This window comes from Camelina sativa, chromosome 16 (genome assembly GCF_030686135.1).
Source record: "Camelina sativa cultivar CO46 ecotype springtype chromosome 16, ASM3068613v1".
NCBI classification, from domain to species: domain Eukaryota; kingdom Viridiplantae; phylum Streptophyta; class Magnoliopsida; order Brassicales; family Brassicaceae; genus Camelina; species Camelina sativa.
Window position 1 is genome coordinate 13,296,173 of NC_141895.1, and position 25,035 is coordinate 13,321,207.

At 39.8% G+C, this 25,035-nt stretch overlaps 4 protein-coding genes and 1 pseudogene across 5 annotated transcripts; 2 read left to right on the forward strand and 3 right to left on the reverse strand.

The window, feature by feature from the left end:
* Positions 1–7,969: 7,969 nt before the first annotated feature.
* On the reverse strand, positions 7,970–9,085 carry LOC104753550 (uncharacterized). The gene has a single exon (XM_010475787.2). The coding sequence runs from the start codon at positions 9,083–9,085 to the stop codon at positions 7,970–7,972; it is 1,116 nt and encodes a 371-aa protein (XP_010474089.2).
* Positions 9,086–12,751: 3,666 nt separating this feature from the next.
* Positions 12,752–14,709, forward strand: LOC104750303 (uncharacterized). The gene is made up of 3 exons (XM_010472079.3): positions 12,752–13,502; positions 14,060–14,357; positions 14,473–14,709. The coding sequence occupies exons 1-3, from the start codon at positions 12,834–12,836 to the stop codon at positions 14,502–14,504; spliced, it is 999 nt and encodes a 332-aa protein (XP_010470381.1). The 5' UTR covers positions 12,752–12,833; the 3' UTR covers positions 14,505–14,709.
* A 343-nt stretch (positions 14,710–15,052) lies between these two features.
* LOC104750304 (uncharacterized) lies at positions 15,053–15,803 on the reverse strand. Its single transcript, XM_010472080.3, has 2 exons — positions 15,665–15,803; positions 15,053–15,455 (listed from the first exon to the last, which is right to left on the reverse strand). The coding sequence occupies exon 2, from the start codon at positions 15,425–15,427 to the stop codon at positions 15,152–15,154; it is 276 nt and encodes a 91-aa protein (XP_010470382.1). The 5' UTR covers positions 15,428–15,455; positions 15,665–15,803; the 3' UTR covers positions 15,053–15,151.
* A 77-nt stretch (positions 15,804–15,880) lies between these two features.
* Positions 15,881–19,308, reverse strand: LOC104750305 (ERAD-associated E3 ubiquitin-protein ligase HRD1B-like). 2 transcript variants are annotated; one of them, XM_010472081.3, is made up of 8 exons: positions 19,170–19,308; positions 18,487–19,029; positions 17,911–18,087; positions 17,361–17,510; positions 17,036–17,244; positions 16,686–16,845; positions 16,341–16,413; positions 15,881–16,260 (listed from the first exon to the last, which is right to left on the reverse strand). In XM_010472081.3, exons 2-8 carry the CDS (start codon positions 19,017–19,019, stop codon positions 16,174–16,176), a joined length of 1,389 nt encoding a protein of 462 aa, XP_010470383.2. In that variant the 5' UTR covers positions 19,020–19,029; positions 19,170–19,308; the 3' UTR covers positions 15,881–16,173. The 2 variants fall into 2 exon arrangements, with proteins under 2 accessions (XP_010470383.2, XP_010470384.2); XM_010472082.3 differs by having other exon boundaries at positions 18,487–19,032; positions 19,170–19,304.
* A 1,873-nt stretch (positions 19,309–21,181) lies between these two features.
* On the forward strand, positions 21,182–22,803 carry LOC147925451 (uncharacterized; annotated as a pseudogene).
* Positions 22,804–25,035: the final 2,232 nt, after the last annotated feature.

Consider the following 25,035-nt stretch of genomic DNA (forward strand, 5'->3'; position numbering starts at 1 on the left):
TTGCATATACAAATGCCTCGGCTCAGTCTTATGGTAATCATAAGATGAGTTTGCAAATCAAAAACCGATTGTGTTGCCTATACTTCCAATGCCTCGGCTCAGTCTTATGTTATTCATAAGATTGAGTTTTTAAATCAAAAACATATTGTGTTGCCTATATATCAAATGCCTCGGCTCAGTCTTATGTTAATCATAAGATGAGTTTATAAATCAGAAACGGATTGAGGGTGGTGCTTGAATGAATGATTGTCCCGTGTTGATTGTACAACAAATGCCTCTGCTTAGTCTTATGTTAATCATAAGTTGAGTTTATAAATCAGAAACGGATTGATGGTGGTGCATAAATGAATGACTTTCCCGTGTTGCCTATACAAATACCTCGCCTAAGTAGGATACTAGTAGTAAGGTGGGTTATATGGTAGTGGATGAATGATTTGGGATTTGGTTATGGTTGGTAATGGATTATTTCCATGTCGTCCATACAAATGGATTGTAGAATACTAAAGTAAGTTTTATCCCAAATTATATGATCATGTTTACAACTATCTTTGTTTCTAATGACTGTTATTTACATTTGCAAGGTTTAAAGCGATTGATTTCTTGGAGCAAAGAAGGTCAGGCTGTTTTCGTTACTGCTCCAGGTTATATTAATATACTCGAGTGAACAATTAGCTACTTATTTCCTGTCACAGTGAAGTTGCTGATTTTCTCGTTTCTTTTTGGTGTAACTCTTAACAGTCGCTTTTTAGGTTAAGAGTGACTCTAGGAAGGACCTATTACGTATGTGTGGGTGTAAAGTGGCAGATGGAAATGGTGTTATGCTGGTAGGATTCCTCCCAAAATTTTCTAGTTACATATAGAACTTATCTCGGAGGAGAGAGTTGGTATTTTCTTCCATTTGTGTGATATGAATGGTCTTTTCCTTCTGCAAGGATACTGATGTTAGAGTCAACACTTGATGGGGTTTGTTGATGGCTAGTATCTCTGGAGACAATGGTGAAGAAACCCTCTCATTCGTTATTTTAGATCATTGCTAATATAGTCTTTTAATTTTACAAATCGAGCTAACTTTTGACGGGTTTGAACCAGGTGCGTTTAAATGGGGCAGCTACTCTTTTTGGTCCATTGGCTTGTTGTGCTAGTGATTCTTCTGACTCAGCCATATCTTTCATGGTTATTATTTTGGAACTCAGCCATATGTTCGTCACAGTATGGGAGTAATCCTAGTTGACAATATTCAAATTATGTATGATGTCCTCTTTGTTTTACAGATATTTCACAGGTTACACAAAAAACGGAGGTTAAGGCCTTCAATTTGTTAAAGGGAAGACAAATTTTGGTCATGTAGTTGATGATGTGATCAAAGTTGTTACTGTAGCGGTATGTTTCCATCAATCTCTATTAGAGATCTGGCAGTAAAAATATTGAACTTTCTGTAGAAGTGCTAATACTCGGCTATTGCTGCAGGTTACAATTGTCGTAGACTCATAGTGACAGTGCCCGAGGGCTCATAGTGGCAGTGCCCGAGGGTCTTGGCTATCACTTTAACGTATGTATTTCCTATCTTGGCTATATCAGACCCTTCTTCCACTACTTTCTTGTGGTAGTTTCATAGTAGAGAGTTTATTTCTCTTCGCTGATTATACTTGCTGGTCTTTTATTTTGTTTTGTTTCAGCCTTGCCTATTCAATGAGGAAAATGGGCCCTGCCGCCACTAATTGAATCAGGTTGTTTTTTTTTTGGTAAAAGGAATCAACATGTTTTGTGTTTACAAACATGTGTTCTTGCTCCATTGTTGTTATTAGAACAACCCCGGTTGTCATGTTTGCAAGCATAGAAGTAGTCATATGTGGTCCACCGTCCACTAATTGGTTGAATTTAAGCAATACTGATGAATGCGAAGGAAGCTACAGCAGGTTGAAATTTACTAGAGGGAACACTGGGGACTATCTGATAGTAGATACAAGGTAAAAAGAAAACAAAAGCTGAGCTAATATTTGAAAGTAAAAATAAAAGATTACATCATCTGACTCTTTTGTTTTTGTTGCAATTACTTTCAGGTTTTTAATGGAGGATAGGATATGACGTATCCTTTTTATCTGGTGTTTTTAGATGCACCAAGGCTTGTATATGCTTGGACAGGTAGAAGTGAGCTAAAAAAAAAATCCCAAATATTCATAAATTAGCTTACAGGTAAAAAAAAGTGAGCTAGAACTCCCAAATATTCGTAAATTGGGTACAAAAATTAAGAAAATATAGTGTTTAAAGCTCATTGCGCAGCCTTCCTTCCAAACAAAGCACATAAGTTATGCTAAGAAGGGAGAGGCAAGATGCGTTAAAAGATGATTAAGCTTAAGTGCACATTAAAAAAAGTTTCTATTGAAAAAAAGCAACTTGTTTTTTTTCCTTATAACAAAACACTGCGTGCCAATTAAGCAATCCCTGACTTCTCTTAAGCTCGAAACTTTCTAAAACCTCAGAGCCTACTTACAGTATTGATACGACAAGGGATATGGACAATGCGGTGAATAATGCTTTCAGTTTCTTAGTTTTTCTCTGTTCTTAGGAATTCAAATTGGATCCCAATATATATTATCAAATGACTGGGCTTGAATCTATATATCAAGCTTGTAAAGGCCCACATACTTCTAACCTTCTCAGTCACCTAGAGGTGTCATTAAGTTAAAAGAGAACACTTATCGTTAATATTTTGTGAAGCTGAAGAAAAGAAACTAACACTTGATGAGATGGGGGAGAAGAAGGGGAAAGCGATCATAGGAGGAGGTAGTAGGCCTGGGCAAATAAACCGAATTTGAGGAACCGAACCAAACCTGATCCAAAATACCCGAACCCAAACTAAACCGATTCTGTTTAAATAAATGATCGGTTTTCGTTTTCAAATACACACAGGTATCAGGTATTACCCGAGAACCCGTGAGTACCTGTTTATACCCGAACACATTTATACAAGATATCACATTATCACATATGTAAATTTGCGGAAATTAGTTTGCCTTATTCTCCCTCTTTGAATCTTTCTAAATCTTTCTAAAAAATCATAACCATGCCGAACTTGCCAGATTTTGTCCGATTTCAAGAATCTTTTGGTTTTATAAACCAAAACCCTCAAACTCGATCTCCAAAAACCTGTTTCCGCCGATAGCCTCATCTGCACAAACAGCTAGAACTCGATCAATTGTAAGCTTCCTTCTCCTCTTTATTGACATTATTGATTCTTTATGTCTGAAAGTAGAAACGAAACCATTCCTTTGTTGTTGTTATTGGTTGTAGGTTTTGTACTTAGTTATGATTTTAAGAAACTACAACAAATCTATGATTGTTAGTTTTATATTTTTTTTTTTTTTTTTTTGGTGAAACAAAGGGAGAGAACTCCCAATGCGACTTATTACTGAAAAGAAAAGAAAACACTACATAGGTACTAGCCGAGGACGCGCAGATCCACACAGGACCTCTCGCAAAAGCGAGTCAACCTCCACCGGAACTGTTTGCAACTGCTGAAACCCAAAAGGAAGAGAAAATGCATAATTCGCTAATCCATCTGCCAGACGATTAGCTTCGCGAAACACGTGAGAGACACGGACAATCCAGTCTCTAGAAATAAAGCCATGGCACAGCCGTACCAGGAAGGACAGCGGATGAGCCTCAGCTATCGCTGTCTGGAGGAACCCAACAACCAACTCCGGATTCACTTCAACCTTTAATCGTGTTACACACCGCTCCCAAGCGATATAGAGGCCATAGTATACACCCCAAAGTTCCGCCAACGGTGCAAAACACCTACCTATGTTCAATACAAAACCACCACACCATTCGCCGGCTTCATTCCTTAAAACCCCACCAGCAGTCGCCAATCCAGGATTTTCCCGCGAGGCCCCATCAGTGTTCAGTTTGTACCACCCCGGGGACGGAGTGAACCATTTGTTCAGCCGCTCTACTCGGTTTCCGGACTGAGTACCGTGCCCACTAACACTTCTTTCTCCCAACATCTCTTTCGTCAGCTCCGTAATGAACTTTACCCTATCAGTCCATATTCTATTCTCCCCAAATATGTCTTTGCATCTCCACTTCCACGCCCACCAAACTGCCAGCAAGAACATAATTGGCCAAGAATCCCCTACCCGACCATTACTCGTCGCCCATAAATTTTCATACAGCCATTCCATCACCGAGGGAACAAAAAACCTTTGTCTGCGACTTGAAGGAACAAGACGATGCCAGAGACCTGCCATTGCAGGACAATATCGCAGTATATGCACAATAGTCTCATCACCACCATTACAGACCTGACAGACCGCCGTATCGCTCAAATGTCGACGGTGCCGCTCCACATTAGTCACCCGCTCCGGGACAAGTACTTTCCAGAGCCGATCATAGAATCTCTTCATGTTCTGCTTTGGAGAAGAGTTTTTAGTTAAGAGCTTATACGCGGACTTGACCGTAAACTGCCCATCTGCAGTTTCTCCCCACGCCAACCGATCCCTGGCACCCGTAACACTATCCAAAACCACCGATGCAAGCTCCAAACAGCGCTCCTCTAATATATATGGGGCAATCCTAACCATATCCCAGCCAGTTCCCTCTACCCATAAGTCTCGAGCAATCATAACACTATGGTCTTGTGGGAGCATAACAGCTGCTTGCTCTAGTATAGGACCCTCACTCAACCACGTGTCAGTCCAGAAACTTATTCTTCTGCCATCACCAATAACCCAATCATATCCTCCCTGAATAACTTCCCTCAAACCAAGAGCCACACTCCGCCAAGTCGACGACCAGTGGCTCTTAACTGTAATACAAGAGCGGTCCTTGACATCGCCAACCTTATACTTGCTACGCAGAACTCGCGCCCATAAACTTGTTGTATCATGTAGCAAACGCCAACCAATCTTTGCGAGTAAGGCCTTATTCATTTCACATGCCATACGAACCCAAAACACCCTCTCCCTTTGGAGAACACACCATTTTCCAGGAGACCAGGTGTAACTTCCTCGCCTCTGCATTACTCCCCCAGAGGAAGTCCCGTGACAGCCTATCCAACCTTTGTAGCGTATGAGTAGGCAACTTGATAGTTTGCATTGAGTTTACCGGAACCGAAGACAAGACAACTTTTGTAAGTGTAAGTCGTCCCGTAAAGCTCAACGTCCTCTCTTTCCAACCTGCCAATCTTGTCGACGCCCGCTCAAGCACCTCTCCAAAAGTCTCTTTGTTAATTCGTTTCTGCAAAACTGGATGCCTAATTACTTCCCCAGATCTCTAGTCACTTGGATACCACTCTCTGTGCTAATGAGTCTCCCCAACTCCCGAGAAACATTTGAAGAAAAATAGATTTTTGATTTTTCTAGACTCACTTTCTGACCAGATGCTAGACAAAATCTTTCAAGAACACGTCGTATCACCCGGATTTGAGCCACTGAAGCTTCTGAAAATAATATGAGATCATCTGCAAAGCAGACATGAGAGACTATAGGGCCCCCCCTTGACAAACTGATTGGCTTCCAGTTATTCAGTACAATCTCTCTATCAACCAAGTGGCAGAGCCGCTCCATGCATAGGACAAACAGGTAAGGTGACAACGGGTCACCTTGTCTTAAACCTCTCTTAGGTTTAAAAGCTTCGGATTTCTCACCATTAAACAACAGATTCATGGAGGGACCTAACACACACTGCATTATTCAGTTCACCCAAGTATCCGAGAGTCCAGCTACCTTAAGAGTTTCTTCCAAGAAGTCCCACCGTATCCGGTCATAGGCTTTCTCTAAATCAAGCTTCAACAACATCCAGCCTTTCTTCCCTTTCTTCCTGCGCATCGAGTGAACTATTTCTTGTACCACAACAATATTGTCAGTACTCATACGCCCTGGAATAAAGCTAGATTGAGCAGGAACGATAAGCTTTGTCATCACTCCTTTCAGTCGTCCAACCAAAGTCTTCGTAGTTGTCTTACACAAGACATTACACAAACTAATGGGTCGGAACTGAATAATCTCCTCCGGTCTACCCACCTTCAGTGTAAGCACCATAGGTTCATCGTTACTACCCTCGAGCAACTGGCCAGTACGGAAAAATCAAGAGCAAACCGGAATACAGAATCCCCTACCACATCCCAACATTTCTGATAAAAGACTGCCTGGAAGCCATCAGGCCCCAGAGCCTTATAGCATCCCATACATCATAATGCCCTCTCCACTTCAACTCTTGAAAAGGATCTATTCAGGTTAGTATGATCTTCGCGTGATAGACACACAAAACCATCCATAAGTAGACTAGCTCCTACCATATCCACATCCTCTAGAGAGTACAACTTGCTATAGTACTCAACCGCCATCTTCTCTAACTCCTGACCATTAGTGACCCAGCTAGCAGCCTCATTTTTCAGCATGTCAATCCTATTCCGTCTTCTCCTTATGGCAGTAGACGTGTGAAAATATTTATCTCGAGACTTCTGAAACCAGATTAGCTCCTCCTGCCCGAGAACCATATCAAATTCTTGCAACAACTTCTCCTCTTCCCGTATTAAAGCATCAGTAGGAGTTTGATCAAGCAACTCTTGTACTGATGTAATTTCCCTGACCAGCTTCTCCTTGCGAACCTGAACATTCCCAAATATCTCTCGATTCCATTTCTTTAAAGTACTTTGCAACTCGCATAAAGCATCTTGAGTATTAATGTTCTTATTCCAGGAAGTCTTCAACATTTCTTTAAACTCAGGGTGCTCCATCCAAGCTCCCTCAAAACGGAACGGTCTGCGACCCGCATTAACTACACACTCCGGATCTAATTGAACATATAAGGGGGCAAGATCAGACGCCAAAAATGGTAAATGCGTGACTGATGCATCCTGCCATTGCAGACGGGCATGGGAGCAACATAAAACTCGGTCTAAGCGTTTCGCAACAAAGAATTGTTATACGCAACCCCTTTGCCATGTATACTTCTTACCCCTAAACCCCATATCAATCAAAGAAACTTCACTAATCCACTCCCCAAAAGCGAGAGAATCTGACGAAAGACGACCATTTCCTCCCGCCCTTTCATCGATTCTCACTATCGTATTGAAATCTCCGCCTATAACAACGGGACCAACCGCACTACCAACTACCCTTTTCAGCTGATCCCACAAACCACACCTCCTACTCACCGTCGGAGCAGCATATACCACAATAAGATTCAATGTCTCTAATCCATTTATCACTAAAGCATGAATAAACTGATCAGAAGATTCCACAACCTCTACATTACCAATGCCAGATCTCCATAGCAGCCACAGACCCCCACTATGTCCAACTGCATCCAGTCGAAACTGATGTTCAAAGCATAAACCTTGACAAATACGACCTGCTCGCTCACCACCAGCATGCGTCTCAAAGAGAGCAAGAACATCGGTATTGAATTTCTTTAACATATACAGAACGGATGTACGAAACTGAGGTTTATTTGCCCCCCAACAATTCCACAGAATACAATTAATCATTGATAAAATTAACACAACTAGAAAAGTCGGGACAAACCATTATTCGTCACAGCGACTTGTACCACCCACCACCGAGTCCCTCTGCTCCACCAGATCCATTCCCGTCGACCCCTCCGACGTGGGCAATTGCCCTCTTGAAGCACTGTGCACAATATTCGATCCCCCATCCCAAGCTACACAGCCAATGGGAGTCGCCTGAGCCATAAAGCCACCGGACCATCCCAGACTATCCGTCTCCACCCGCAACCTCTTTCCGTTTGTCGATAAGGTCAAACCATCACTAACTGGGCCAAAAATCAGACCACGCATAGGCCGATTAGAATGTTGTTTGGGCCGAAATCCCACCTTATCCAAACCCCTACCATTTCCACTCTTCTTATTTAAAATTTTCTCCTTTAACCCAACCTGAGGCCCATTCACCTTCGACCTCACACCAGCCCCAAACACAACTTCCTTCCCTGGCCCGTCATTATTCCCTCAAACCATCTGGTTCACCGGATATTCATTTTCCTTATTACTCTCAATCTCAACAACCTCTTTCCTTTTCTCCGGTGATGCCAAATCTTCGGCTATTCTTCCAAAACTATTGGAAACCAGAATATTCGCAGAAGCATTAACACTCCAAGATTCCAGGAGATTTCTTTCCAAACCTAACTCTCCACCCTCCACCGCAACGACAGAATTACGCTCCGGTGGTCCCACACGCCTCCCCTGCTGCTTCACCGAGACAAATCCATCATCCTCGTGATTAACTTCCTGACTAACTTCCTTCCCCTCTCCTGCCATATCTGGTTCGGGCACCACCCTTTCCTTCACTACCTTTGGACATGTATGCACCAAGTGACCGTACATACCACAATGCAAACAAATTTGTGTAAGACCCTCATACGCTACAAAGTACCGAGCCCTATTAATAAAAACTGTCCCTTTAGGCGGCTTCCGAAGGTTAACTTCCACGCAAACTCGAGCAAACCGTCCCCTCTCAAAGGATAACGTTGTTCGATACACTTTCACTGGCCTCCCCAAACTCTGGGCGATCCATGAGAGAATAGCTTTATGGTAAAAATTATATGGTAAGATGGAAATCCTCACCCAAACCGGAGTTGTAGTAATCTCATCCTTGAGAGGATCAAACTCCAGCGTCCAAGCCTGGACCATCAGATAATTACCAAAAATCCTCCATGGTCCTCCTGTCAACGCTACCATATACTCCTCCTCAACGTCAAACCGGACCATAAAGAATTGCCGTGGGAGATCCATGACATACATCGCCCCTTTTGGTTTCCACAACACCCTCAACTTCCTCTGCAGGACCGCAATCGGCATACTTCGTCCTAACACTTTAACAATCATGCAACTCTTCAACAACCCATTCATAGCGTCCAGAACTTCCTGCCCAATAGTTATCTCCGGTTCCCCATCTTCATTATACGAAAACGCCATAGATACTCTCTCCATCACAAACGCGTCATCAACAATAGAGTCCGGGTTCGGCATGCCACCCACAGTTCGACCAGTCACCTTCGACACCCATGATCCCAGTGTATCCGGAGGCTCCCCCGGTGGTCGATCCGTGCCACCAATATCTACCATCGTAGCATCTTGCACCAGATCCGTCAAAACCCTAGTAGTCACAGTAGTTGTCATCCTATAAACGTATTATTTCTTGGCTTAGGCGTATGGTATATAATACATATACGCTATGCAAAAAAATCTAGATGATAAAATTTTAGTTTTATATTTCTTAGCTTTATTACATAATTGTTTTGATTTTTACTTCTTTTAGATATTTATCTGTAAAGAGAAACAATTTTATTGGTTTGTGAAAGTTCTCTTATTAGTTTCATATAACATTTTTTTCTTGATCTGTTTAGTTCTTTCTTCTTTGTTTTGTTCATAGTCTATGATTTAGAACTTTAGATACATAACTTAATTGTTTGTCTCGCTCTTCCAACAGCTATGTAAATGGGAATTTTTTTTTTTGGTCGAATTTGATGTGTGTAAATGAGAATTTTTTTTTGCTTTGGAGATTTTGGGGTTTTCTTGTATATTGGATCGAATGTACTATGATGTAATGTTGAGATTTTGGGGTTTCTTGTATATTAGACAGAATGTATATTCAAACATATAAATATATATATTTAGCTAGTGAACCAAATGTAATGTTGTGTGATGTTGTTACGGAGTTGTTATTCATACATGTTTTGAAATGGATTATCTTTTGAAATGTTGTAGATGGATTCTTCAAACAATCCAGACGCCAATGATGAGAACACACAAGGATATGAAGATAGGTTTAAGACTTCTCCGCAGAGTGATAAAATTAAAGGGAAGAGGAAAGAAGCTCCACGAGGTAATAAGCCTAAGAAGTTACCTGTTCAATGCTCTGAAGTCTGGAAGCATTTCACGAGACAAGTGAAGGATCCGAATATGAGTGATTGTCACTATTGCAAGAAGTCATTTGTATGTCCAACTAAACAAGAGACTTCAAACTTGAAGAAGCATGTGGATATATGTAAGCCGTACAAGGCATGGGCTGGGCGTCAGACACAAGCTGTTATTAGTAATGAGGGAAAGCTGCAAGATGGAAGAATAACAGAGAGTGTCTTCAGAGAGGCTTCAAATGAAATACTTGTTTTGGCAGAATTACCACTTGTCTTTATTAAGTGTTTGGCATGGAAACACTTCTGCAACAAGTGTAATTTATTCAAGCCTCATTCAAGAAGAACATCTAGTAGAGATATAATTCAGATGTATGTGGCTAGGAAAGCATCTTTGAAGGCTTGGCTATCTTCTCAGCTGCATATAGTGTCTCTGACTACTGACATATGGACTGCTAATGTTACACGAGCTAGTTACATGGTGATCATTGTGCATTTTGTGGATTCAGAATGGCGCTTAAAGAAGTTGATTTTTGGATTTAAGTATATCACGGATCACAAAAGCAACACAATATCAAAGGTTTTAGTTGAATGTCTCGCTGATTGGGACATAGAGAAGTTATTCACCATCACAGTCGACAATGCAACTGCCAACAATGGATTAAAGAAGTTTGTTGAAGAATTTAAGTTATTGAGGCATGATTACTTAGTGTTAGATGGGACTTACTTGCACATGAGGTGTTGTGCTCATATCATCAACTTGATTGTTAGGGATGGTTTGTCTGAAGTGGGTGATAATGTGGCAGATGTTCGCAATGGAGTGCAGTATGTGAGGTCTTCAAGTCCAAGATGTGACTCATTTGAGGAAAAGGTTGTGTCAGGGAAGTTGACTATGGGGAGTTAGCCTATGGATATGAAGACAAGGTGGAATTCTACATACTTGATGTTGACAAGCGCCATGAAATTTAAGTTGGCTTTCCAAAAGATGGAGGATGAAGACAAGTTATATAATGACTACTTCATGGAAATTGAAAATGGGGTGAAGCGGAAATGACCACCTTCTTACACGGATTGGAGGGCAATAGAGAGGTTAGTGAAGTTTCTTGCTTGTTCTACACTGCTACTTTGGTTGTCTCAGCTTCCACTAAGACTTGTTCGTACAAGTGCTATGGTGAAATTGTCACTATGGAGAAGAATCTCACGACTTGAGCAATAGTTATGATAGTGAACTAAGCAAAATGGCGACTGAAATGAGAGAAAAGTTTACTAAGTATTGGGAAGGGGTCAAGAATATTAACAAGATGTTGATTGTTGCTAGTGTGTTCGACCCTAGACTGAAAATTCAGTTTGCTAAGATGTGCTTTGATAAACTCTATGGAAAGATAGTCAAGACTCTAAGGATATGTCCATATTTGTTCATAATGTCGTGAAGGATATGTTCAAGGAGTATAGTGTCAACCACAAAGGATCAAGCACACAATCATCTCAATCAATTCCATCTTCCTCTAGTGCTGCACAAGATCGGTTTATATTTGAATCACTCTCAAGTGACTTTGCAGAAGAAATCTATGAGTTTGAAAGGATGGACAATGCTTACAGTGAAATGATCAAGGAAAATGGACTTGATGAAACAAAGGATGAGTTAGATATTTATCTCAAGGATGCTATAGAGACTCCTAAAACTCTTCCTGGAATAGAATGGGATGTTTTGTCTAGGTGGAGACTCAATAGTCAGAAGTTCCTTGTTTTATCTGAAATTGCCAAGGATGTTCTTTCAATGCAAGTGTCCTCTGTCGCCTCTGAAAGTGCTTTCAGCACTAGTGGTCGAATCATTGAGCCTCATAAGAGCTGTTTATGTTTTTACATGGTTGAAGTGTTGATGTGCACTGAGCAATGGATGAAACAAGATATGAAGATTAATGAAAAGGATTTCTTTGCAAACTCACAGATCCTCGCTAATATTGAACTATTTGATAGTCTTCAAAAAGGTAAGTTCTAAATTTATGTTTAACTTTTTACCTTTTTGTAACGGTTAGCTCAACATTTTGTTGTTGTTTCTTTTTAGAGTTTCAAAATGAAAACAACTTCGACCCAAAATAGGAGACATTATACTCGGTACTCGGCTACAAGGTAACTTCATTTCTGTCATATTTTTGTTCTTTCAAATGAGTTCTAGTCTTAAAAATGTTTGGTTTGTTGTAACAGGTCATGATCTATGGATAATCTCTTAAAGGCTGACATGTTGGGATGATTCTTCTTTCTTTGTTTCTTTCGCTCTATCAATTTATCACTCAATTAGTTTCATTTGTTTAAGATTTTAAGTCATGTTTTTCTTTGTTGGGATGCTTATTTTGCGAGACATGGTATGTTTTTGACTTGTTTTACGATTAAAATGCTCAAAACATGGTTTAATTTGTGTTTTAGTTCATTGTTTCTTATTGAATTTGTTAGATTATACAACTGTTTTTACAGGTATATTTCAGGTTTTTCGGGTTTTGTGGGTACTTTGGATAGGTCGAGTAGGTACTATCCATAACCGAATATATTTCGGATATATTTTAGGTTTCTTAAAGTCAATACCCAAATTACCCGAACCCGAAAAGAACCAAACCTGAACCCGACCCGAAATTATATGAACACCTGTTCGGATCTTATATTAGTAAACCCGAAAAACCCGAACCCGAAATACTCGAACCTGAACCCGATCCGAACACCCAAATGCCCAGGCCTAGAACCACCCATTTGAAAGGAAAAAACCTTTTTATGAAAAATCTAACCCAAAAAAAAGAAAGAAAAATTGGTTCAATCGACCAACAAGTTTGAACCATTAACCACAAAATTACACGGTTTAGTATCCGGTTAAGTTTACAAAACATTTAGTCTTCGTCTTCGATAAAAACCTAAAACCCTAAAAAATTACAATCAGACTTTGTCATTCGAAACCTCTCCTCGAAGCTACAATGAGCATCATCGCAGGCTCGTACGAGAGGTTCATTTGGGGTTTCAAGCTTAAACCCACCAAGCACGACGCCGATAACCAAACCCTAATTCTCACACCTCTCTTCTCATACCCATCCCATATCTCCCCAATCACCACCGTCGCTTGTTCCGGTCCCGCCGCTGCTTCGGGCGGCTCCGACGATACAATCCACCTCTACGATCTTCCTTCCGCTTCCTCCCTCGGCTCTCTCCTAGACCACAACCACACAGCCTCCATCACTGCTCTCTCCTTCTACACTCCTTCTTCACTCTCCTTCCCTCGTAACCTGATCTCCGCCGCGGCAGATGGCTCCGTCGCTATATTCGATACTGATCCTTTCGTTCTTCTTAAGTCCTTTCGTCCTCATAAAAAGGCGGTTAATGATTTGGCGATTCATCCTTCTGGGAAGCTTGCTTTAGCTGTTTATCGTGATGAGTTCTTTACGATGCTGAATCTTGTGAGAGGAAAGAGGAGTTTTTGCTGTAGGTTAGGTCATGAGGCGAGTCTTGTCAAGTTTGATCCGAGTGGTGAAAGTTTTTTCATGGTTGTGAATAATAAAGTTGGAGTTCATCAGTCTGAGGATGCTAAGCTTCTTCTTGAGCTCGAGAATCCTAGCCGCAAACGTATACTCTGCGCTACTCCCGGGGAGGTACTCTTTTGGTAGCTTTAGTTTCTCTTATCATTCCCACAGTTGCATCTTTAGTCTCTTGTTCTTTGTGCGCAGCTTTGAGATTCTTAGCTTGTTGTTTATTTGGTTTACTTGTCTAAATTGAACTCTAGCTGTTGTTGTTTCTTTTATTGATGCTTGTTTAGTCCTATGTTGCCCAAGTGTACATTGAGTAATGAGTCCACCTTCTTGAAACCATGAAAAGAGATTAATTTAAGGCTTTCACCCCGAGACTATGATAACTCTTTTGCGAATAGGTTATTGATATCTATCTATAATTCTATATGTCCTTTTATTGTGCAGAAAAGTGAATTCTTTCAATATAATTCTGCTTCTTTTGCTCAATGGGTGTGTTCGGTTTTAGTTTATGTTGTTGTAGTGTAAATTTTCAGAAGCCTCCAAACCGACTTCTTTGGCTATGTAGTGTTCTTCCGGTTTCTTATTGATATTGTGTTTACGTTTTATTTTTGGAAATGGTTATGATTTTGATTCAGAGACTTTATTTCATGGCTAAAAATGTTTGCTTAATTTGCAAACAGAGTGGAACTCTTTTTACAGGTGGTGAGGATCGGGCTATAACAGCTTGGGACACAAATAGTGGGAAGCTTGCTTATTCAATAGAAGATGCTCACCCAGCTCGAATCAAAGGTATTGTTGTGCTTACCAGGAATGAAAGTGACGGCTCCTTGGAAGATCCATACTTGATTGGTTCTGCATCATCTGATGGGATCATACGTGTTTGGGATGTCCGAATGGCGGCTAAAGAGAATACAAAACCATTAGCCGAGACGAATACTAAATCAAGGCTTACATGTCTTGCCGGGTCAGCTCTTAGATGTGAGTATATTTTTCAGTGTATATAGTTCGAGAAAACATACAAAGACAATCATCAAACTCCTACAAGTTGTGACATTATGGTTCTTTATCTTTCTTTCTTTTTCTGTTTATCCAGCTATGAGACGGCCACAGATTGGAAAGCAGTAAGCTCAGAAGGTAGACGAAGGACAAGAGAACTGAGGATGAGAGCTGATTTGAGTGTTTGTTTATTGACTAAATGACAATTTTCTGATGCCAGTTTTGGTAGAATCTTAAAAATACGAGCCACTAGATTCTTGTCGAATTACAAATTATAAACAATTTTGTTAAGCCGTCGTTTTTTTTGTGAAAGTAAGCCATTCTACTATTATCATTTACATGAGTTCATTAGGTTTGTATTCTTCTAGTCCTATCCGGCTTGTTTGGTATCCTAAATAGTTCAAACTTCTCATTAGTGATTATAGCAATATATAGTTTGAGCAATGTGCAAGCACGTGATCTACAATCAAGATTGAAGAGTATCATACATATGTATGTGTGACAATAGAGCGCCATGGAAAAATGCCTAAATACTGAGCGGGTGTTGAAAGTTTTCTTCAATGATTATTGGAATATACTGACCAAAATGCAAACATATACGGGACGACATGTTTTTTAAACACCACAAATCTTATTATACATCTAGGAAACACGCCTTGTGAGTTACACAGTTGAGCTGATCAAATATTGAAGGTTTCCAAATAAATGAAAGGGAGATATCGAAAGGAGCATAATAAAGCCATGCATATATCTATGAATGTGTGACAATGACTCAATCAGTACTGAGTGGTGTTGTTGGGGATTTTGCCTTGTTTCAACTGGGAGAGAGCATATTCAGCAGTACGGATGAGATCGGCAACATTGTGTTTTGAAACCTCCTCAGAGCCAAACAAGAAGATGGTCCTAACCTCAGCTTTCTTGGCAAGTCTTGACGCATAACTAAGCTGCAGTTTTGGCGAGTTGATGCTCCTAAGTAGTTGTCGGTACAAAGAAAGAACTTTTCCTCTGTTCTTTGCAGCCTCTTCTGCCGTTAACCATAACAGACTCGTCATGGTTTCGTCCTTCGGAATTAAGAATGTCCTGCGAACAAGGAGAAAATGTTCATTGGGTAATTTTGTCAAACACTTGGTGCGCAAGAACAAACACACAAAAAGCAGGCTACCGTAAATGTCAAATCATTAACGATACATCACCCTAGCAGTTCGATATCTATCTATATGTATGATCGATTTCAGTACTAGTATAGTCTCACATCCGATCTAGAAAAACAAATAAGAACGATGACTTGCCTTCAGCTGTGAGAGAGATTGTCACCGGACGGAGAGGATCCAGCGAGCGAGAGTGGCCGATTCGGGACTAAAAAGTAAATAATACTAACTTCTTCTTAATTAGAAAAGTAAATATTTGCACTAAAAGCCTTTTTGTTTTGTCGGGAAGACTTTTAACAAACCTCAGAATTTAATTTTGACCAAAATTAAAATAAAGCTTCAAAAAGTTCCATTTGATTTTTCAATTATAACACTGAATATTATTTTCATAGAACTTCAACAACACAAGATTGTTCCAAATTGTTGCTTTCTTTTTCAAAGATAAGGGAACAAAACTAATATAGAGAGACAATTGTGGTACTTCTGTTCCAAGCTTATACGAGTCAGAGACACTCAACATTTACATTCTTTAAATATTCTCTACAGCAAAAACCATTCACACATTTTCAGGTTTACTTGTCTTCTCTCTTTACTCCAAAATCCTAAACTCCTCTGTTCACCTCGTCTTTACCACACTTGCTTTTATGGTTTCATTCTGCAGTTTCCGCAACTGACTTTCCTTTCTTATCTACTACAGTCGTCCGCTTCTCCAGAAGCCCAAGTTGGTTTTGCAACACCTACCGAGAAAACAATTTTATTGTAAACTCTGACCTGCTTACGAAAAAAGGTAGTTTATGCGCTAATTATGTCGACGTACCTCTATTTGGGACTCAAGAAATCTCCTCTGTGCTTCTACCTCCGTCTGAGGAAGCAATGAATAACCTTGAGACCTTCATATGTCCAATCTTAAGTGTTAGTTAATCTTGATCATCATTTATATAGTGGATGATTACACAAGTTACATAAAAGAAAAGTTATACAAGCTAATTCCAAGGCCTAACATGGTATATTTAAGACCGTACAAGTGAATAAAAGACATGTCAAAGAAACTGTCACCATAATAGCTTAAGCTACAAGACTTAAAAGACACTAACTAAGATCATGTCTGAATATATTTGTTATGCATACTATTGGTTATTTCTTTGGTAGCCTTAACACATACCATGCTAGTGTGTTTGCACAAGATGGATAAACAACGGATCTCCCATACATGGAGGCTGCAGAAGCAGCAGCTTGCAACCTAGCTTCGTGCCTGTTCATATTCTCACTGGCAGCACCAGCTACTGAAGATCCCTGGCCATCTGAACTGGAACTACCGATTCCTGTTCGAAGCGTAGAGCATCATTAGTCTCAATGTTTCACAAGTCAATATAGGATTCACCTTCCGGACATGCTGGGTGCAGATGTCATTTGCCATACCAAGTACCTCAAGAGACAATTAAAATTGGGAGCACAGAGTTCCAAATGAAATATATTCATTATGAAAATATGTATGAATAGCAAGATCGGTACCCTGCTGCAGGGATTGTTGGTGTGGTCCACGGTTTCCAGAAGCTGCTGATGTAGCATTCTCAGCTGGCACAACCAGCGCTCTGCAGGTGGGACATGTGTTTTGTCGTTCCAACCATGACCGGAGACAATGCACATGAAATAGATGGCCACATACTAATTTCTTCGCTGAGGTCATTTCTTCACGACATATGATACAAGTGGCATCATTTCTGCAAACCCCAAATTAAAAACTGTGATTGAGCTAGCTATGTAAGCATGATCAAGTTTAGTAAGCTTAAATAGAATATCTGGAAAGATAAATCTTCTGGGAATATCTGGAACTTACGAGCTAAGTTCTTCAGGAGTTGCATCAGGAAACCGATCATTCATATTGGAAGTGATTTTACGATATCGGAGGTAATCAGTCACACGAATCTTGAAGTTTCTGAACGTTTCGTAGAGCTCTCTTATTAGATGCAAAGGAAGGCCATAGTTCCTATGCAATAAAAAGGTGATACTCGAATTAGGATACAAATTACAATACTAAAATGCCATAAATTGCATAAAGAGAGACGCAGTAGATCTATTGTTTTGGCTTGCTGGCTGCTTATTATTTCTCATTTTCTGATTTTTCATCATCTACAAGTAAATCTATGAACGCACCAATGTAAGTTACATAATGTAACCAAGAGAAGACTCATTGATGGAAATAAGTGTAATGATAAAGTTATGCAAGTAACTCTTGAAACAAGTATCCAGCAATAAAAAAATAAGGCGATAACGAGTTGTGACATACTACTTTCAGTATGTTAATTAGTCAGGATTCAGTTATCTTTAAGTGGTATAACATCTAAGTTTGGAATAATGAATGACATATATGAAAGAAAAAAACTTACATGAATATCATGAGGAAGAAGCAAAGATACATGGACAAGTGAAGCAAGTCACGGACGAGCTCCAGATAGAAGGTATATACTGGTTTTCCTTCCCATTGACCTTCCTTGAGCATATCCGTGACATAGAAGGCATAGTTTACAATAACAGAAACAGTTGTTGTTGCAAGAATCATATACCTGCAACAGAGAAAATATCAACTAAGTCTAATGCTTGGGTGTATGATGCAGAGTTCATTAAGCCAATAATAAAAACAAACAGTTAAAGATGGGGTACTTTCACATGCGTTTTGATGGCATAATATTCCAGAAGGATACATACTAAACAATATGCTAATATCATAAAAATAAAAATCCCCAAACTTGTGATCACCTGTACATATCGACCATATGTTGAGCTATTTTCAAACATCTTTGATGCTTGATAGCTAGTTAAGCGTTTAACGCTAGGGGATTGATTAAATTAAAATCCTAGTAAACGAAATCAACACCACTCCCCCCTCAACAAATCTTCCACTCTATATGATTCCAAACCGAACAAAAGTAGATGAAAATAAGTAGAAAGGAAAAGACACTAACTCAAACGTGAAGAAGACAGACATAGAAGCTTTCCGGGACAGAATCAATTGCCGCATAGAAGAATACGTAAGGAGGCCATCTAAAAGCAGAAGAAACACCAAGAAGGAAACAATACGAACATGAGAGAGTAAAGTGACAGAAGGAGTAGTCTCAATAAACTCGACTCTCTTCTGAGCCATCCAATGCAAACCCTTGATCAACAAAAGAGTCACAACCAAAGAGATAAAGCCAACAGAGAAGTCCTGTCGAAAAATAGTGACAGCAAAGAGAATCTCCATGAGTTCTCTCCACGCTTGCTCATTCAAACGCTCAACCTCAGCTTCTCTAAGAGAACCCAGGAAAACAATTTTGACAAGATTCCATAAACTGAACATTAGAACCAAACCCATGTTCAAAAGAACCACCAAATTGATCTTGGACGTCGACAGATACTCAGCCGCTGGGTAAAATTGACCTCTGGTACTGAAAGCATGGTAAATCACAGCCAATGACGCGAGGGTACTGACTCCTGCGTAAACCTTTAGCTGAATCATTGCCTTCAATCTGCTAATCACATATATACATCACAAAATAAAGGCAAGTTTTTAACAAATTTCAGGTTTTTCTTTTTGAATAATCTAATGATTTAAAAAATTGAGGCCTCGATCGAATACAAAGATAAGGGGAAGAATGAAAAAACGTACATGAAACAAGGAATCACGGGCGAGCTATAGAAGGTAAGAATGAGAGAGAGAGGGATAATCAAAGGCTTGAGCTTTTCATTTGGAAAATAGAAATCGCGAGCCAAAGGAAAGAAGAACCACTCTTGTCGTCTGCGTAAGCATGGCCAATGGTTTTACGACACGTGTACATATTAATATATTATATCCAACGGGTTTGTCCAGTCCAGCCCAGCCCAACCCAGCCCAATTCGCTCTAAATTCAGTAAAACGTTTACTCAAGTTGAACATTTAAATTGGTGCCAAAAATGTCGGGGTGAGTAATCCTTTACCTCTTAGTTTGCGAGATGACCAAAAAAAAAAAAAAAAACAAAGAATATAGCACGCTAATGAAAAAAATTAAGTAAATAACTATTGGCTAAAGTAAAAAGACAAATAGGAGTCACGTGACGTACATGCTCAGCTTACAAAGGTGTTGGAATACAAGTTCAATTAATTATTTATTTATTTATTTGGATAAAATAGTTTTTATCGATTACATTTTAATGTCATACAAATTTTCAACAAAATTAATAAAAACTTTAAAATTTATTTTAAAAAAATAGAATTTTTTTTCTCCATTCAACATAACTTGATTTTTTAAAATCGGATGTTGAAAACTTTAAGTGATGAATAGTGTTTATAATGAAATAGTATAGCAAAAAAAATATTATGGAACATAAATAACTCAAATCCAATTAAAAGTAAAAAAAATGTTATATTTTAAGGGATACCACATAAACAACCTACGCAACTATGTAAATGCTGACCATAAGAGATAAAACATAACAATCAAAATAAACGCACAACACAGAAAAAACTTTATACCCTAAGTGATACAATATAGACAACCCAAGCCACTATGTTAAACAACGCTGATGGCGAAAATGATAACAATGACTATGGTGGTAGCAGTGGTGGTGGTGATGGTGGTGGTGGTAGTTGTTGGGCATAATTTTATCATCATAAATAAATAAATATAATTTATTTAGTCAGCGTATATTTTGCTGGATAAAATCAGCGTAAATAAGAGTTTATCTTATAAAAGGAAAATCTTCCTGATTAGTTCAAGGAACCGAGAATCTCGTGACTGACTCTGTCAAGCGACCGAGAATCTCGTGACTAACTTTGTCACGAGACCGAGAATCTCGCGACTAACTTTGTCAATGGAATGAAAGTCACGCGACTAGATCTGTTAAGCGACCAAAAGTCTAACGACCGACTTTAATAATGGGCCAAGAGTCCTGTGACCGACCCTATCGTAGATAGAGTCGGCAAGCCCAAGACAAATCCAAAAAGATTAGGGCAAATGAGTCTCTATATAAGGAGAGCGGCCTCCACGAGAGACAGGGGGAAGAAAGAAAGCAAGAGACGTAAAACACAAGACACACGACTCAATTCTAGAACGCGGCTAGGGTTTATAGATTGATTCCCTGTGCCTTGAATTCTTGTATTTGAGCTCGAGACTTTGATCAATAAAAACAACTATTCAACATCTGTTTCTTGTTTCCGTAGTCTTTAAACGAATCGATTATTTTTGCCCAAACAGTTGGCGCTAGAAGGAGGAGCTAGAGTCATCTACGTGAGATGACGGGAAACGGAAGTGACATGACCAATGTCGAAGCTGACTGTCGCCGCTCAGCTGGAAGTCCTGACTGCCAGGATGAACGAGACGGTGCAGAAGCTGACGCAGATCGAGGCCGATAATGCTAGGCTACGTGAGGAGAACGCCTCACTGGTGACAGTAGGAAGAATTTTTACTGAAGCAAGCTCAAGATTTTTTGACGTGCACGTCAATCGGATGCAAGATCTCAATACAACTCTTGCAGCTACTCGAACGACGACTGCGGCTGAAGACGGACGACTAGAGATCCCACAGGAGGAGAATAATGGAGAAAACCCTAGCATACGTCAAACCCGCGAGAACCTTGTTCGAGAAGAAAACACGGATCAACAATGAATCGCACGTTACAGGAGTCGAACATGAACCACACACCATGTCAGCCAAAGCTGCTTACTTGGAAGCTATGCTTGCAAAACGTTTGGGTGCAGTAGAAGCCATGATCGAACGACTGCTAGGAGTGGCTCCACCGATCCGAAAAAGCAACTTGCACTCATATGCCAATACACCTTTTTCTTATGAAATTGCACTCACTGAGATGCCGAGAAAATTCACGTTACCAAGAATGAAAATATATGATATAACATCCGACCCAGATGACCACATAGCACAATACAAACAATGAATGTTCACGACGGCCATTCAAAAAGAGTGCAGGGAAGCTACTATGTGCAAGGGTTTTGGCTCAAGCCTAACAGGTGCAGCACTTTAGTGGTTTATCAACCTACCAAACGGCTCGATCAACTCGTTTGCATCATTGACAGATCTCTTTTTTGAGCAATTTGCAAGCAGCAGGAACCTGGAGCAGACAGCGGATGACCTTTACGAGGTACGACAAAAGAGAGACGAGTCGCTGCGTGCCTATGTGGGACGCTTCAACAAGGAAAAAGTATCGATCCCCAATTGCAACACGTCAACTGCCATCTCCACATTTAAAAGAGGATTGCTTCTTGACGGTGATTTGTACAAGGAACTTACAAAATACCAATGCAGAACAATGGAAGACGTGCTCTCACGTGCGTGGGCGCAGATAAAGTGGGAGGAAGTGATACGCCCAAAATTCGAGGATCACTCAGCCGGACTAAAAAGGATAGAAACTCGCCAAGGTGCAAGGTGCAACAAGGGAGATTTGATGGATTGAGGGGTCGTACAGCAGTTGCGGAAGGCTGATGATATTCCCAACTCCAATCACTGCTAGATATGACACACTAGTCCAGCAAAAGGAGACTGTTGCTTGGATATTACAAACCAAGAAACAAAGAAATGTTCTAGACAAAGAACAAAGAGATAAACTCTAATAAAAAAAAGGAAAATCGGTTGATGATTCTCAAATGAGATTACATGAGTTTATATAATGATAGAAAAATTGGTCACAAAGCCAAGTATTATTCTTGAAACTAAAACACAATAAAGATAGATAGTTTAATGAAGATTCAACTCTTGAACTTTGTCTTCCCAAGGTGTCCTTCCCAAGGTGAGTTGAACTCAATTTTCGTCACTCCTCTTTGACCACAAAACAAAGTGATTATTTTGGGCTTTCTTGGATTTGAATTAGGCTCAAAGTGGGCTGGACTTGATAGATATCATCCCCAATAGTTTTTCCCATGCTCTCTTTGGCCATAAGATCTTGAATTGACCTATTAAATGTTTCTTGAATCTTCTTTGATATTTACTCTTTGATCCAACTTGCTGATGAGAAACAACATGGTTTGTATCTTTGCTTCATCCTGGACTTAGTAGAAACAGCTCCTGGTTGCCATAGGTACTTCTGGAAGGTCCTAAACCAATTGGACCTAAAGCTCTTCAAGTGTAGAACTAGATTGACTTCCTTTGGCAAATGAAGTGTATCTTTGTATTTCGTGGGCCAAATCTTCTCTTTCAGAGCTTGTTCGAAACATAAGAGATTCATTAACATCCTACAAGTGGTTTTGTACCGAAACTGTTTCTGAGTTGGTTTGTGTAACACGGTCTTTTGCTCAGGCACAAAACTGGGACTGAGATAGATCCACTGACTTGAACTATCCATATTTTTCACATATAAACTGATATTAATGTGATTCCAATTCTCTATGGTTATGGAATGGATCAAGATTCCAGAACATTTTATTTCATACCTAGAATCCTTTTGAAATGGTCGGAATCCTCCTTTGAATACTCGTAGGTCCAAATCGCGTAGCCATGAGTTCACCTTTGAATTCGTTCGTGGTGAGCAAGACTCTAGGGTCGTCTTGGATGGTCTCATGATCACATCATACCCCTCCTCTTGAAAAATTTTCGTCCTCGAAACTGTAAGGCCATGGGTTGGAGAGTATTGAAGTGATTTTGGTGGCTTCTCTTCAAGAGAATATATGAGTCCATATTGTTGACCCTGAGACAGAAGTGTACTCCATTCCGTGAGACCTTCCTTTGTGTTTTTCCTCACTTTCATGTTTGTTGACTTCTTTGTGATCTGGTTCTTCGGCTTTCGTTTGCTCACTCAATGAATTTGTTATTTCCAACAGATTCTTCTGAACCAACAGCTGCTTATGATCCTTTGGTGATGGTAACAAATTAAATACAACTTGTTCTTCCTTAGAAACAAGAGACATCTTTTCTCGTTGGTAACTTGGCGTGACAGTAGACGCTCCATCAGTTGGTCTAGAAGTTCTCCTTAGAATATGATTTGAACCACGATGGTGATGGTGGGGAACAATTCACTTCCTTAACATAGACTTCAATTCTGCCCAAGTCTCAATGGGATGTTATCCATTTCTCCTCCTTCTTACCACCAATTGATCCCACCAAGTAATAGCATAATCACAAAATCCAGTGGCTACAACTCGTACCTTCTTCATCTCGCAATAGTTTTGACAACTAAAAATTGACTCAATCTTTTTCTCCCACTCAAGATATGAATATGGGTCGTTCTTGCCTTGAAAGGTAGGAATCTTCAACTTCAAAATACCCATATTAGCATCCACTCTTCCTCTTGCTTCTCTAGCACTTCTTGGTTTCATGTGGCTCCCTCTTGATGATTGACTATTGTAATAATCGTCAGACCTTACTACTCTAGGTTGATCTCTTTCCCTTCTATGATGCAACATTTGTGGTCGTCTCGGTTGTGCCTCCGCTTGAACTACATCCAACCTCTCATAGAGGACATTCATCTTAACCCTTAACAACCGTCGCGTCTCTTCCATAAGTGCTTGAAACTGTAGATTTGGAATCCCTAGCCCTTCGTCTTCGATGACCCACGTTCTCGACGATCATTATACATTTTTTTTGCTTTTGTTTTTCTCTTTTTGTCACTTTTTTTTTTTGAAAGAAAATGAATAGATAGAAGATGAAACAAAGAAAATGATAGAAAATAAAAAGATAGAAGAAGAAAGAAAAAAAGATGAAAAGATGAATAGATGAGAAGATGAACAGACAAGTACCGGTTGAGTGGCTCTGATACCACTTGATACGCCCAAAATTCGAGGATCACTCAGCTGGACTAAAAAGGATAGAAACTCGCCAAGGTGCAAGGTGCAAAAAGGGAGATTTGATGGATTGAGGGGTCGCACAGCAGTTGCGGAAGGCTGCTGATATTCCCAACTCTAATCACTGCTAGATATGACACATTAGTCCAGCAAAAGGAGGCTGTTGCTTGGATATTACACACCAAGAAACAAAGAAATGTTCTAGACAAAGAACAAAGAGATAAACTCTAATAAAGAAAAGGAAAATTGGTTGATGATTCTCAAATGAGATTACATGAGTTTATATAGAGATAGAAAAATTGGTCACAAAGCCAAGTATTATTCTTGAAACTAAAACACAATAAAGATAGATAGTTTAATGAAGATTCAACTCTTAAACTTTGTCTTCCCAAAGTGTCCTTCCCAAGGTGAGTTGAACTCAATTTTCGTCACTCCTCTTTGACCACAAAACAAAGTGATTATTTTGGGCTTTCTTGGATTTGAATTAGGCTCAAAGTGGGCTGGACTTGATAGATATCATCCCCAATAGTTTTTCCCATGCTCTCTTTGGCCATAAGATCTTGAATTGACCCATTAAATGTTTCTTGAATCTTCTTTGATATTTACTCTTTGATCCAACTTGCTGATGAGAAACAACATGGTTTGTATCTTTGCTTCATCCTGGACTTAGTAGAAACAGCTCCTGGTTGCCATACGTACTTCTGGAAGGTCCTAAACCAATTGGACCTAAAGCTCTTCAAGTGTAGAACTAGATTGACTTCCTTTGGCA